At 41.6% G+C, this 12,797-nt stretch overlaps 1 protein-coding gene across 2 annotated transcripts in view; it reads left to right on the forward strand.

Annotated features, from left to right (window-relative positions):
* The window catches only part of gabbr1b (gamma-aminobutyric acid (GABA) B receptor, 1b), a 99,107-nt gene that overhangs the window by 28,129 nt on the left and 58,181 nt on the right, over positions 1-12,797 (forward strand). For both annotated transcript variants that reach the window (XM_017482470.3, XM_017482471.3), the window contains exon 6: positions 12,611-12,771. In XM_017482470.3, the coding sequence (XP_017337959.2) occupies positions 12,611-12,771 (161 nt within the window). The remainder of the gene's footprint in view (positions 1-12,610; positions 12,772-12,797) is intronic.

Here is a 12,797-nt window from a genome sequence, read left to right on the forward strand (position 1 = left end):
GTAACAGTCAAATTAACAATATGTATACAGTTAAGAAGTATATAAAATTTCAATTTAAAATGTAGGAATTCTTCTTTCTATAGCACTAGAAGCCCAATTTGTGTGTGTGTGTGTGTGTGTGTGTATTTGTATATGTATGTATACTAAAATATTAGCCAATCAATATTTGTCATAACCTATTTTTTTATCTTTATCACAGATAAGCAGCTGGGGTAATTTTAAATAATACTTATATTGTTGTCTATTTTAAGATTATATGACTATTTATTTATTTATTTTAATTAACAGTATTTTCAGCAGTGTGCCTATTCTTACACTATTAGTGTTTTATCAATTCTGCTTAACACTTTTATTATTATTATTTTTATTTATAATTTTTTTTCCAATGCTGCTATTGTGTTAATTAACACCTCTGCCAATTATAACACAGATATTAGGAAAAGCATCACTGTCTATTTTAATGACAGTTTTAGTGAAAGTATGTTTAATATCACTCTGGAACAGGACATAAACTGTGCAGATGACTTGCTGTTGCTGCTGGAGGAAAGTAATTGGAAGATTCAGTTCACCCTGTACTTTATTGAAAACACATTATTAACACATTATTTGATGTTTTACTTTGTGAATTTTAATTTATTTTTGAAAATATACACTCATTTCAAATCTGATGACTGCAACAGACTCCAAAAGAGTTGGGACAGTCGACTGTTTAGCACTGTGTAACATCGCCTTTTCTTTTAATAACACGTATTAAGCGTTTGGACGCTGAGTGAAGACACCGGTTGGTTAAGTTTAGCAAGAGGAATTTTCCCCCATTCATCCATTATGCATTTCTTCAGCTGTGCAGCTGTACAGGGCCTTCGTTGAACTATTTTGCGCTTTATAATGCGCCACACATTCTCAATGGGAGACAGGTCAGGACTGCAGGCAGTTCATGCTAACACCCGCACTCTCTGCTTACGCAACCATGCGCTTGTAATCCGGGCAGGATGTGGTTCGGCATTTTCCTGCTTTGGATGGCAGCAGATGTTGCTCCAAAATGTGTACATATATTTCTGCATTAATGATGCCCTCACAGATGTGCGAGTTACCCATGCCATGGGCACTGACACGCCCCCATATCATGACAGATGCTGGGTTTTGGACCTGATGCTGATAACAGCTTGAATGCTCCTTTTCCGCTTTGGCCCGGAGAACACGACGGCTGTTTTGTTCAAAAACTACTTGAAATGTCGACTCTTCTGACCACAAAACACGATTCCACTGTGTTACTGTCCATCTCAGATGAGACCGAGCCCAGAGAAGTGGGCGGAGCTTCTGGACAGTGTTGATGTATGGCTTCTGCTTTGCAGAGTAAAGCTTTAACTTGCATCTATGGATGCAGCGGCGAATGGTGTCGACTAACAAAGGTTTACCAAAGTATTCCCGAGCCCATGTCAGGATCTCCAATACAGACTCATGACGGTTTTTAAGACAGTGACGTCTGAGGGATCGGAGATCACGCACATTCAGAAGTGGTTTTCGGCCTCGCCCTTTACACACCGAGATCTGTTCGGATTCCTTGAATCTTTTGATTATATTGTGCACTGTAGAAGATGAAATGCCCAAAGTCCTACCGATTCGTATTTGGGGAATGTTGTTCTCAAAGCGTTGGATTATTCGCTGACTCATCTGTTGGCAGATTGTCGAGCCTCGACCCGTCCTTGCCCTTGAAGGACTAGGCCTTTTTTGGAGGCTCCTTATATACTACGATTAGACGATTGCCTCACCTGTTTCACACCACCTTCTTACTTCAACTTCTCCCATCGCTATTAGTCCTAAATTGCCCCGTCCCAACTTTTTTGGAACGTGTTGCATGCATCAATTTCAAAATAAATGTTTACCTTAAAAAAAAAACAACTATACAGTTGATTAGGTAAAACATCAATTACCTGGTCTTTATATGTTTTCTGTTTAAATGCAAGTCAAAGTACATTTACACATCGCTCCTCTCTGGTTTTATTAGCATCTTCCATACCGTCCCAACTTTTTCGGAATTGCGGTTGTAAATGAATGACCTTGCCTGTTTAAACCATCTGTTCAGTACAGATATGGCGAGTAAAATGTTTTATGTTTCACGACATCTGGAACCGAGAAGTATTTAACAGCAACAGGAACATTTAGTACTTCCAGTTAAGCTGTCAGAGTTTTCACCTACTTCATTTGGCTGTTTTTATCCTCATTTTTAGTGTTCTCATAATATTATATTAAAAAAGAAATGACTACATGTTTCATTAAAGTCTTGAAACTTGAGCTCAAGTATCAGAAAGCATTCAGGCAGGTGAGTGCATAATGCCTCACTACTGATTTCAAGCCAGCATGTCCCTGCAAGGTCATCACATACCCTCGAATTTTTTAATTTTTTTTTTGTGCTCAAGTCCGTCTCACACTGATGATTTCGAAGGCCGAGGTGGAGAGAGAGGCACGGTCAATGGCCTATCAGTTGTGAGCTGCAGTTTCCCCCTGTCATTAGAGCTGTGATTTATCAGCGTGTCCTGCTGACCCTTTCTGCCTCCATCAGCTTGTCAGCTCGGCCCAGGTTAAGTGGTTTGTCAGTGGTGATGTTGGTGGAGATATGGAGAGAAATGAGAGATATGGTGGAGGAGGTATGAACAGAAATGAGAGAGATATGGTGGAGAAGATATGGACAGAAATGATTCACACAGCATTTTAATCCATGGCCCAATCCCATTCCTCATTTCTTCTTAGCTGAATGCATAATTGATGGTATATATATATATATATATATATATATATATATATATATAGTACTGTGCAAACATCTTGGGCACATGCAAAGAAATGCTGTAGAAATAATGTAGAAGTCATTAAATAAAAATCTACAACAAAGTTTGTACTAAAAAAATAGGGAGCCTAAGACTTTTTCGCTGTACTGTGTTTATAATATCCAAGTTCTTGCTTCCTAGTATTTCTGGATCCTCTCTAATAGACTGCAGCCCCATTACAAAGAGAAAGCTGATTCGACCGAACCCGGTTTGCTACGTTGTTTGTCAGTGTCTCACTTCTGTTCTCTACTGTACTCCTCCTCTCCTCTGACCTGGAAATACCATCGCGTCAGTCCTATTAATTCCCTTGTCTCTTATTCATTGAAACAAAGTCAGGAAAAATCGAGAGCGCTCTCGAGGCATGAATTAAACGCTCGTGTGACAACACAATCATAAGAGATACGCTATAAACATGAGGGATGTTGCTAATAGAAATAGCAGAGTGGGTTCGGCTACGCTAGCATCCAGCCAGCGTGATTAGAGTGTGTTTTATGGATGGGCTGCAGATCACATTAACATTATTATATTCAAGCATAGAGAGGAGAGAGAGAGAGAGAGAGAGAGAGAGAGAGAGAGAGAGAGAGAGAGAGAGAGAAGGATGGGATTGAGAGAGCTACAGGGCTTGGGTCAGGAAGCTTGGATGTAGAATCGACAGGGAACACATGAAAGATGAGCAGTCAGGGTATATGAGTTTTGTAATAAATAAATAAATAAAAAAGGAAAGAAATGAAAAGAAATATAGTAGGCAGAGAGTAGTAAGAGTTGGCAGGTAACTTGTAGGGATGGAAATATCAAAAGAATGGGAGTTTGATAAATGTACAGCCCAATACTGCTGTTTTTGGTGCACCATGATAACTGCTAACAACATCCCATTTTTAAAAAAGGAGCTGTTTTCTATTATTTGGACAGGGAAACTCCTAGTATACTCATTTAAGCCTTCAGTAGATTAGTGTTTTCTTAGATTTAGCCTATTTTATAGATGCAGTACATAGATGTAATACAAGTAGCTAGCTAACTTGCTATCACTAGCCTCACAGCACTAAGAGAGAGAGCTAGCTAATGTTTGGCTAGCTGTTGTTAGCTGGTTGTTCTTTTATTTGATAGATGCAGTACATGAAGAGATTGTTTTTTTTTTTGTTTTTTTTTTTTTTTTAAATCATCAGTATTAAGTCAGGAAGTCAGAAAGCCTGTAATTGTATTTCACGGTCATATGTTTTCACATGAAACACTTTAGAAACACAGAGCCAAGGGTAGCAAGCTAGCTTCGTGTTGGCTAGTTAGCTAAAAGGCAGTCCTGCTGAAGAAAAAAAAACAAACAAACTAAACAATATAAATCCTTATAGAATTCGTAATAGTTTTAAAGGTTATAATGGGAATTGTATTGGTTTTAATTGAAACTGTGATGAATTCTATTAAGGACTAGTAATGGTTTTAATGGCTAGCTGATGTTTTGTAATGGTATTTCTAGTGAAAACCGTTAGAATTTTCACTACTGGTTTTTAGTGGGGGTTTATTATTATTATTTATTTCAGCAAGGATGGAAGGCACAAATGAAATCCCAGACCAGATTATAAAACCCATGTAAAACTCTTCAGACATTATAAATACACATAACAAATGTGACCAGATGTGTGGGCTTGTGTTTTCCACACTGTCTTTCAGTTTGCTAACTTGCTATCACTAGCCTCACAGCAATAAGAGAGAGAGAGAGCGAGAGCTAATGTTTAGCTAGCTGTTGTTAGCTGGTTGCCCTTTTAGCTCCGTGCTGTGCTGGGATTCCGCAGTACGAGCATGCGTTACAGGATCATAATTAAATCGGGGATTGTGTTAGCTCAGCATGAGCAGAGATGACTTTTTTGTGCCACTATCGTCATCGCTACATTCACAGAGAAAGGGGTATAAACTATACATTTCAACACCGGCGTCCCAGCCTCGAGTGCCTTTTACTCGGAAAGGCGCGTGTATTGATCTAAAAGCTAACTCAAGTAGAAAGAGTAGCCCTTACGGCATGCTGCATTCACGTCCAAAATATGTACCGTTGAGATACTGTACTATAATTTAATATCAGAACTCAATTTCCTATTCAAGTCAACTAGATGTTCAGACGGTGTTTTTTTGTTTTTTTTTTTTCTCACACGCTGCATTATTTGCTAGAACAAGGCTGTTAACCTCTTTATTAAGAAGCAGATATGTGCTGCGTGCGAAGATGTTTTTCGGTTTGCGTCTGCTCTGGAGGCGTGATTGAGTGAAATGAATGAAAAAGACAGGACTGAGCGAGAGTTAATCAGCGGGCTGAGTCATAGCTTCTGAGCCAAGAGTTTTAACCATCACTGGGCTAGTGGAGGATTGAAATGAACAGACGCTCTAAGCAGCAGGTGTGTTATTAAGCAGCGCCTGGTCATATTTCACACTCCAATTCAGCAGAGCAGCGAGCACACCGGCTAGCGATTTGCCGCTCAACTGCTGATGGCTTCTGCTGTCTCTCTACAATCGTTTCATATTGAAGCAACAACCCCAAGCACGCTCTCGCACGAGCCGGCACGAGCGTGCTTGAGCTCTCTGTGTGCTTAGCTTTTTTAGGTTCTCGCTCTGTCTTTCCTCGCCGCTGAGTGATCTCTCTCTCCCCTACGCACGGAGAATGCAATCTGTCAATTACCTATGGGGAGCCGGGGAAAAACGGCCGCTGATGCAATTTCAAATCCAGGAATTTAGCAACAAATGAAATTTGGTGTCAAGTGAAGCGAATCTGCCGGGAGAATGCTCTCTCCGTGCCGTGCAAATAAAAGGATTACTATGGTGATGAGAGGAGAAGTGTGTGGTTCTGTGCGGGAATCTTCCCACAGCAGGAGTGGGTAGGAGGAGGGCATCGAATCAGACAACGGTGTGATTTGTATACCTTCTTTTGTTTCTCCCACCTAAAAACACTCCATTGGGCGTGGCTCTTTTGTTCGCCCGTTGTCTTCCTGAACGGATGGGGGGAACGAAAAATGGCAGCGCATAATTTATTTGCCTGCTATAAGCCAGAGTTGTCGAGGCATACGCTTCCTTGGTGGCCTCTGAGTCAGCGTGTGCATCTGGCAACCTCGACAGGTGATCGTGCTTCCCAGCTGTGACCTGGCAACCCAAGCAACAAATCGTGGAGCCCTGCTGTGACCTGGCAACCTGGGCAACCAATCGCGGTGGCCCATTGTGACCTGGCAACCGTCAGGTCCAATCGTTCCGTCCTGCTGCCAGCCTGGCAACCCGTGCAACTTTTTTTTTTCTTTCCGCTCGTGCTGCCGTATGATCATTAGCCAGCAGCCAGCTGTCAGTTCGCTCATTTCCTCGAGCCTGTGGAGGGCAGGGGAGTGTTCATTACTGCAGAAGAATTTAGATTTATCTGGCAGCTTTTTCAAACGCGAAATGGCACGTCTTAAATCTCTGACACCTGTGGCTGTCATAACACCTGTGTTGCCTCTATTCTCGTTTTTTTTTTCCCAGGCAAAACTTTAGGGAAGCTCGAACGCTTTTAATGAACACCATATGACGCATTTGATATCATTATGGGATATCACAGGCAACATTATGGACCTTGTTTAAGCTCTTGAACGCATCATTTGGGATGTATCTGGCTGCAGTCGTATTTTTTGAAGGTAACAACCTTCAACTTCCTGATTTATGTGACACTGTTATAGAAATACACATTAAAGCAGAGGACATTCTCAGGACGTTCGGCTGTAGAGAAATACAACCCCGATGACGCCCGAACACAGCGCAGTCCTGTAATTAAGCCTTCGTCTTTTTTGCAACACTTTCACCCCCGGCATTGTGGTAATGCTTGTGAAATGGCCCTGGAGACACCAGGAGTGTCTCATGCTGGTGCAGAGTACCAGTATTATCTACGAATCCGTGAGGAATAAACAAACAAACCATTGATTAGGGAGTGCCACTGATTCCTTCCATTGTATTCACGGCCACCATACTGCTTTTGTTTGGGTTGGAAGCTTCGGGGCAGAACGTGTGCGTTGCTCTCGTTTTTGTGGGTCGTGTCCATGCAACGTTTTAAACCAGTTTGACTATACTGCGTTCTGACGTGTGGAAACCAGACTCCGAAGTCTACGCACTCGCATTAAGCGTACTAATATGATCTGCAGGCTCAGTTCCAGCATTACACCAATGCTCGTATGGATATCATGTTTTAGACGTGTCTCGAGGCAGTGTAGCGTAGTTATTTTTTCCATGCACGTGAGACAAAGCCGCTGACCTCCTCCTCCTCCTCCCTCCCAGAGCGCCACCTGACAGCTGCTGGATTTCTCTCAAGAGGAAAGACTTTCACCTCACTACTTCTCCTGCTGCCATCAACCTTGACATTCCTTTCAAAAAGTGTGCATGGAAATTCATACTAATTTTGACAGCACTCAGTCTAGCGTGGCGCGACGCCTTTTCGGTTGAAAAGCCGAAGACACGTTTCAAGCGCTTTAAAGAAAAAGCTAGAGGTTTGAGTCGGTATAAAGGGTTAGATAAGTCGATGTGGTTCATTTGAGTTGGTCTATGGAAATGAATGCCAAGTCGAGATCATGATACGTATAGACGTCCAGGCACAAAGACGTACTTACAGTCTGCAGTGGAGTGCTGTTTTATCAGATGATCAATGGAGTTGCCTTAATGCTACCGAATGATGCGTCCTGTTTTCCTTAATCAGACAAACGCAAACTAGTCTGATTTTCAACTTCATTTAAATTGAATGCTCTCTGGGCTGGTAAATTATTTTAAAAAAAATTATATATAACTGTCTCTCTTTTATATCTATCATATCTACTGCATTTCATTGGCTCTGTAGTGACAAAGTTGAATCTGATCTAATCTATTGGTAATACTGTAACGTAGTCGTGCCAAAGAATGTATCTTCTAATTTTATTAGATTGAGAGAAATTAGATAATGAAAACATTAAAAGACGTTATTATAATCAGTAGTTTTAAACGAAGCAGTTATGAAGTGACGGCATGTATTATGTATTATGAATTATGGATGATCACCGACCAGACTGCCTGATTAAGAAGGTGGACAGAAGGACAGGGCTGGGGGACGAACGTCCTCTGGACTTTGCTCTGAACTCTGTATTTTACATTTTCACGCAACCTTAACTGTCATAATTGTTTCAGGGGGGTGGGGTTGGGGGGTGTATGCTGAGAATATGCATGGATTCTGTGTGATAATGAGAAGCTCTCAAATAGCTTTTAATAACACCCAGGAGAACCGCTTGGTTAGTGTTTCATTTACGATAAAAGCGGATTTACTGGATGTAGGCTATGCTAATTCACCAGTAAGAGCGATGAAAGAAACATAATGGTGTGTAGTTAGATTTTTTTTTTTTTTATTCTTTTCGAAAATAAATAAATAAATAAATCCTTCACAAGAGAATGAACCTTTAAAGTATCAAAATACACTCCAGTGTTTAGTGATTATAAAACACAAGAAATTGTACATAAAATGCAAACTAAGGCGTAGAACCGATAACACTTCACGGAGACGGTTTAAATACACAGAGTGTTTAGGGGAAACGAGGAACAGGTGAACACGATAAGAAAACAAACCAGTGACTGGACTGGGGTGGAGCCTAATAAATAAGTAAATAAATAAATAAATAAACAAACAAGCACTTAAGCCAAAACAGCGAGCAAAACCAATGTCTCTGGTTGCCAAGGGAGGCATGATGCAAAGCAGGGAAGGCAAGATCATAACAGCAGGGAACACATTTAATTTACAGTATATGAGTTACAGATGGTGTGCTACAGTTAATGAGTATTGCATGGTATACGCTACGTCTTCCATGACAGACATAACGAAGGTGTGTACGTGGGGGATTGGAGTGATGGAGCAGTGCCGTAGATGGACTACAGCTACTGCTTTCCAACAGAGCACTTCCCCTAAAGTGCTTCACTCGTTTTATAAAATTACCCCGTTGTTTAAGACCGAGTCCAGAATGGCTAATCAGCTTTGCACCAAGATGTCGGCAGAATTTATGGAGCAAGGATCCAGAGAGTGCTCAAGGCGTCTCTCACAGAGTAATGTGCTCGCTCGCTCTCCTGTGTCTCATTGTCTTGGGCAAAGTACAATTATCACGAGTTTGTGGTCTCCTTGATTTAGCAACGCATTAGCGATGCATTATTCTTTGAAACGGCTTAGTATAACAAGGGCCGAGTGTTGGAAGGTCTTCGATGGTGCGATAAATATTACAAGCGTACCACTAATTTGCAATATGTTAACCTGCATCTGAGGGAAAGAGTGCATGATTACTTGCAGCGCATGCCTTATCATCAGCTCTTTGGCCGTTTAGCAGGCATTCCTGGGAAACGATGTGGGGTTTGGGGAAATAGGAGCATGGTCTTTCAAGCACAGCAGATAATCACAGGTCTGGTTGCTTGAAGTGCATGCAATCAGTCAGACTCGCTCCATCATATTCAAACTGCAAAGCTGTCTAGACGTTAATGATGTCATCAAGACAAGTTTGCAGCTGTAAAACCTTTTCAAAATAAGTAATGTGCATATATATATATATATATATATATATATATAATATTATACTCCTCATTTCCTCATTTATTTAATGAGGAAAATGATCCAATATTACATATCTGTGACTGGCAAAAGTATGTGAATCTTTGCTTTCAGTATCTGACCCCCTTGTGCAGCAATAACTGCAACTAAACATTTCCTGTAACCGTTGATCAGTCCTGCACATCGGCTTGGAGGAGTTTTAACCCGTTCCTCAGTACAGAACAGCTTCGACTCTGGGATGTTGGTGGGTTTCCTCACATGAACTGCTCGCTTCAGGTCCTTCAATAACATTTCTATTGGTTTAAGGTCATTAACATTAACTTTACTCTTCTTTAACCGTTCTTTGGTAGAACGACTCGTGTGATTAGTAACTTTCTCTTGTGATTCAGTTCATGGACAGATGTCCTGACATTTTCCTGTAGAAATTGCCAGGATAATTCAGAATTCATTGTTCCATCAATAATGGCACGTTGTCCTGGCTCAGATGTAGAAAAAGAAGCCCCAAACCATGACACGACCACCACCATGTTTCACAGATGGGATAAGGTTCTTATGCTGGAATGCAGTGTTTGATTTTCACTAAATATAACCCTTCTCATTAAAAACAAAAAATTCTATTTTAGTCTCATCCGTCCACAAAACATTTTTTCCAGTAGCGTTCTGGCGTGTTCACATGATCATTAGCAAACTGCAGACTGGCAGCAATGTTCTTTTTGGAGAGCAGTGACTTTCTCCTTGTAGCCCTGCCATGCACACCATTGTCGTTCAGTGTTCTCCTGATGGTGGACGCATGAACATTAACATTACATAACGTTAGCCAATGTGAGAGAGGGCTGTAGTTGCTTAGAAGTTCCCTTGGGTTCCTTTGTGACGTCGTAGACTATTACACGTTTTGCCCTTGGCGTGATCTGTGTTGGTCTCCACTCCTGTGGAGGTAAATACTGGTCTTAAAATTCCTCCATTTGTACACAATCTGTCTGACTGTGAATTGGTGGAGTCCAAAGTCTTTAGAGATGGTTTTGTAACCTTTTCCAGCTGGATAAGCAACAACAACTCTTATTCTGAGTTCCTCAGAAATCTCCTTGCCATGATACACTTCCACAAACATGTGTTGTGAAGATTAGACTTTGATAGATCCCTGTTCTTGAAATAAAACCCGGGCGCTCACTCACACCTGATCATTATCCCATTGATTGAAAACACCTGCCTCTAATTTCACCTTCAAATGAACTGCTAATCCAAGATCTTCACATACTTTTTCCACTCACGGATATCTAATATTGGATCATTTCCCTCAAAAAAATAAATGACCACGTATAATTTTTTTTTTTTTATCTCATTTGTTTAATCGTACTCTACTACATGCAGCCAAGAGCGAGAGAGTACAGAGAGGTTAAAAAGGATAAATGGATGAATGTAGAAAAAAAAAAAGACTCACAGGATTAGAGAGAGCAGACTGACAGAACAGTCAAAGAGACAGAAAACACCGTGTTACTCAAATTAAAGGCTGAAGAGGAACAGAGCGCAGAGAAACATCAAACAGCGGTGCACAGGTGTCAGACCACTGCTTTTCAGATGTTATTCATCGCATCTTTCCACATTGAACATGTATACACCTTAGAGGGTTTAGCGAGAGTATCTCCTCTTTATTGTGTAGGTGCACAGTCCCCGGGGATTAGTGACCTCAGTGAGTGATGAAGATGTGGAGGATCGCGTGGGAGTGAAAACCCCGGGTTGATAATGCAGTTTGGCTTAGCTCTCAGACCTGCTTAATGATCCTTGCTAAATGAAATGCTTTCATTGATTGGCAGATGGAGATAGATGGAAAGGTTTATGAGACGGAGAAAGCGATGAGCCGTGATATATATATACATATATATATATATATATATATGGTAGTACTTTATTTGAGTGTGCAAGAGCGAAGTGGATAAAGTGAAATTTTTTCACGTCAATCCCACTTTCAGAATTAAATGTTCGTCATTAACATGAACGCAGGATAAAAGCACATAAGTAGCAGGTGTTGAAAGCATGAAAGCATGAAAGCATGTGCAGGTCCCTTTGGAGATGTGGAGGAGAAATCCTGTGCATAGATGGCAGGGAAAAGAGGGAGGAGGGAGATAAATGAGAAAGACTGCGTTAAAGGGTTGCAAATTCAAAGTGGTTTGTGAAACAGAGAGGGAGCGAGCGCGAGCCCTCCCCTTTATCTGCCTTGCAGCTTGCTTTCTCTCTCTCTCTCTCTCTCTCTCTCCCCTCCCTCTTTCTCTCACTCAAAACCTGGCACATTCTGCTCCTTTCCCTCAGTCTCCCTGCTGCATCCTGAGAAAGCACGGCTCTTCATATAACATTTATCACACCGTTTCTTTTGTTCTGTCTCAGCTACAGGGTTTATGGACTAGCCACATCACGACCGGCTCACACATAGTCCCGTCGCTTTAACTCCGGCGTCATAGTTTCTGCAATGAGACGTCCTGAGGACGGTTTAGCTTGAGTGGATGTTGTTGCACTGCAGTGATTGTGAACCAAAAAAACCAAAAACATGTGACGTTAATTTGTTCGAAATGAACGGGAGTGATGTTCGGGAAAGCTGTGAGTATATAGACGTATGCGTATTTTCTGTAAAGTCGATGTAAAAGTGTCAACAAGCCAAGGGTGTCCGTTGTACTTCTTTGAAATACCGAAACACTTCCTTTTCAGCCTTGTTTCGTTTCCTAAAACTTGCACGAACGAGCCGTACTGCGGGAGGAACATACATTTATGTCCTGCGGCTGAAATAAAACGGCACCGTTTAATTATCATCAACTTCTATTGACTGCCCAAATTCAATTAACTGACTTGCTGGCCTGCGCCTGTGTTAATTATTAGCCTTATTAGCCTCCTCATGACTACTATTTAATTCAGTTACAGTCATCGAACACTGAAAGAGATCTGCTGCATGGTTTATCAGGCTCTTTTGAAGCGACGCAGTCGGTAAACTGTCCGAAACTCTTCGAGTACGAATATGTTGAAAGAGTAGTCAGCAGTGCAACATCCACTCCATCACTCCCTCCTTCCAAAGCAGACTTTAAATAAATAAATAAATAAATAAATAGAATCACACAGTGGGCTGAAAGTGCACACTTCTAACTCAGTTCCCTTCAAGTCATGGCCGGCCAGCATCCTGTCGGGGTTCGGCGCTTCGGGACCCCTCGTAGAGTCGCACTCATCTCGCTCACTCTGCTCCTCTCCTGGTCCTGCCCTGCTTTAGGAAAGAAGAAGCTCTACATCGGCGCCTTGTTCCCCATGAGCGGAGGATGGCCCGGGGGTCAAGCGTGCCTCCCTTCCGCTCAGATGGCGCTGGACTTGGTGAACAAGAGGACGGACATTCTGCCGGACTACGAGCTCGAGCTGATCTACTACGATAGCAGGGTAGGTGATGGCTAAAATCTCATTTA

This window comes from Ictalurus punctatus, chromosome 12, assembly GCF_001660625.3.
Source record: "Ictalurus punctatus breed USDA103 chromosome 12, Coco_2.0, whole genome shotgun sequence".
Classification (NCBI taxonomy): Eukaryota; Metazoa; Chordata; class Actinopteri; order Siluriformes; family Ictaluridae; genus Ictalurus; species Ictalurus punctatus.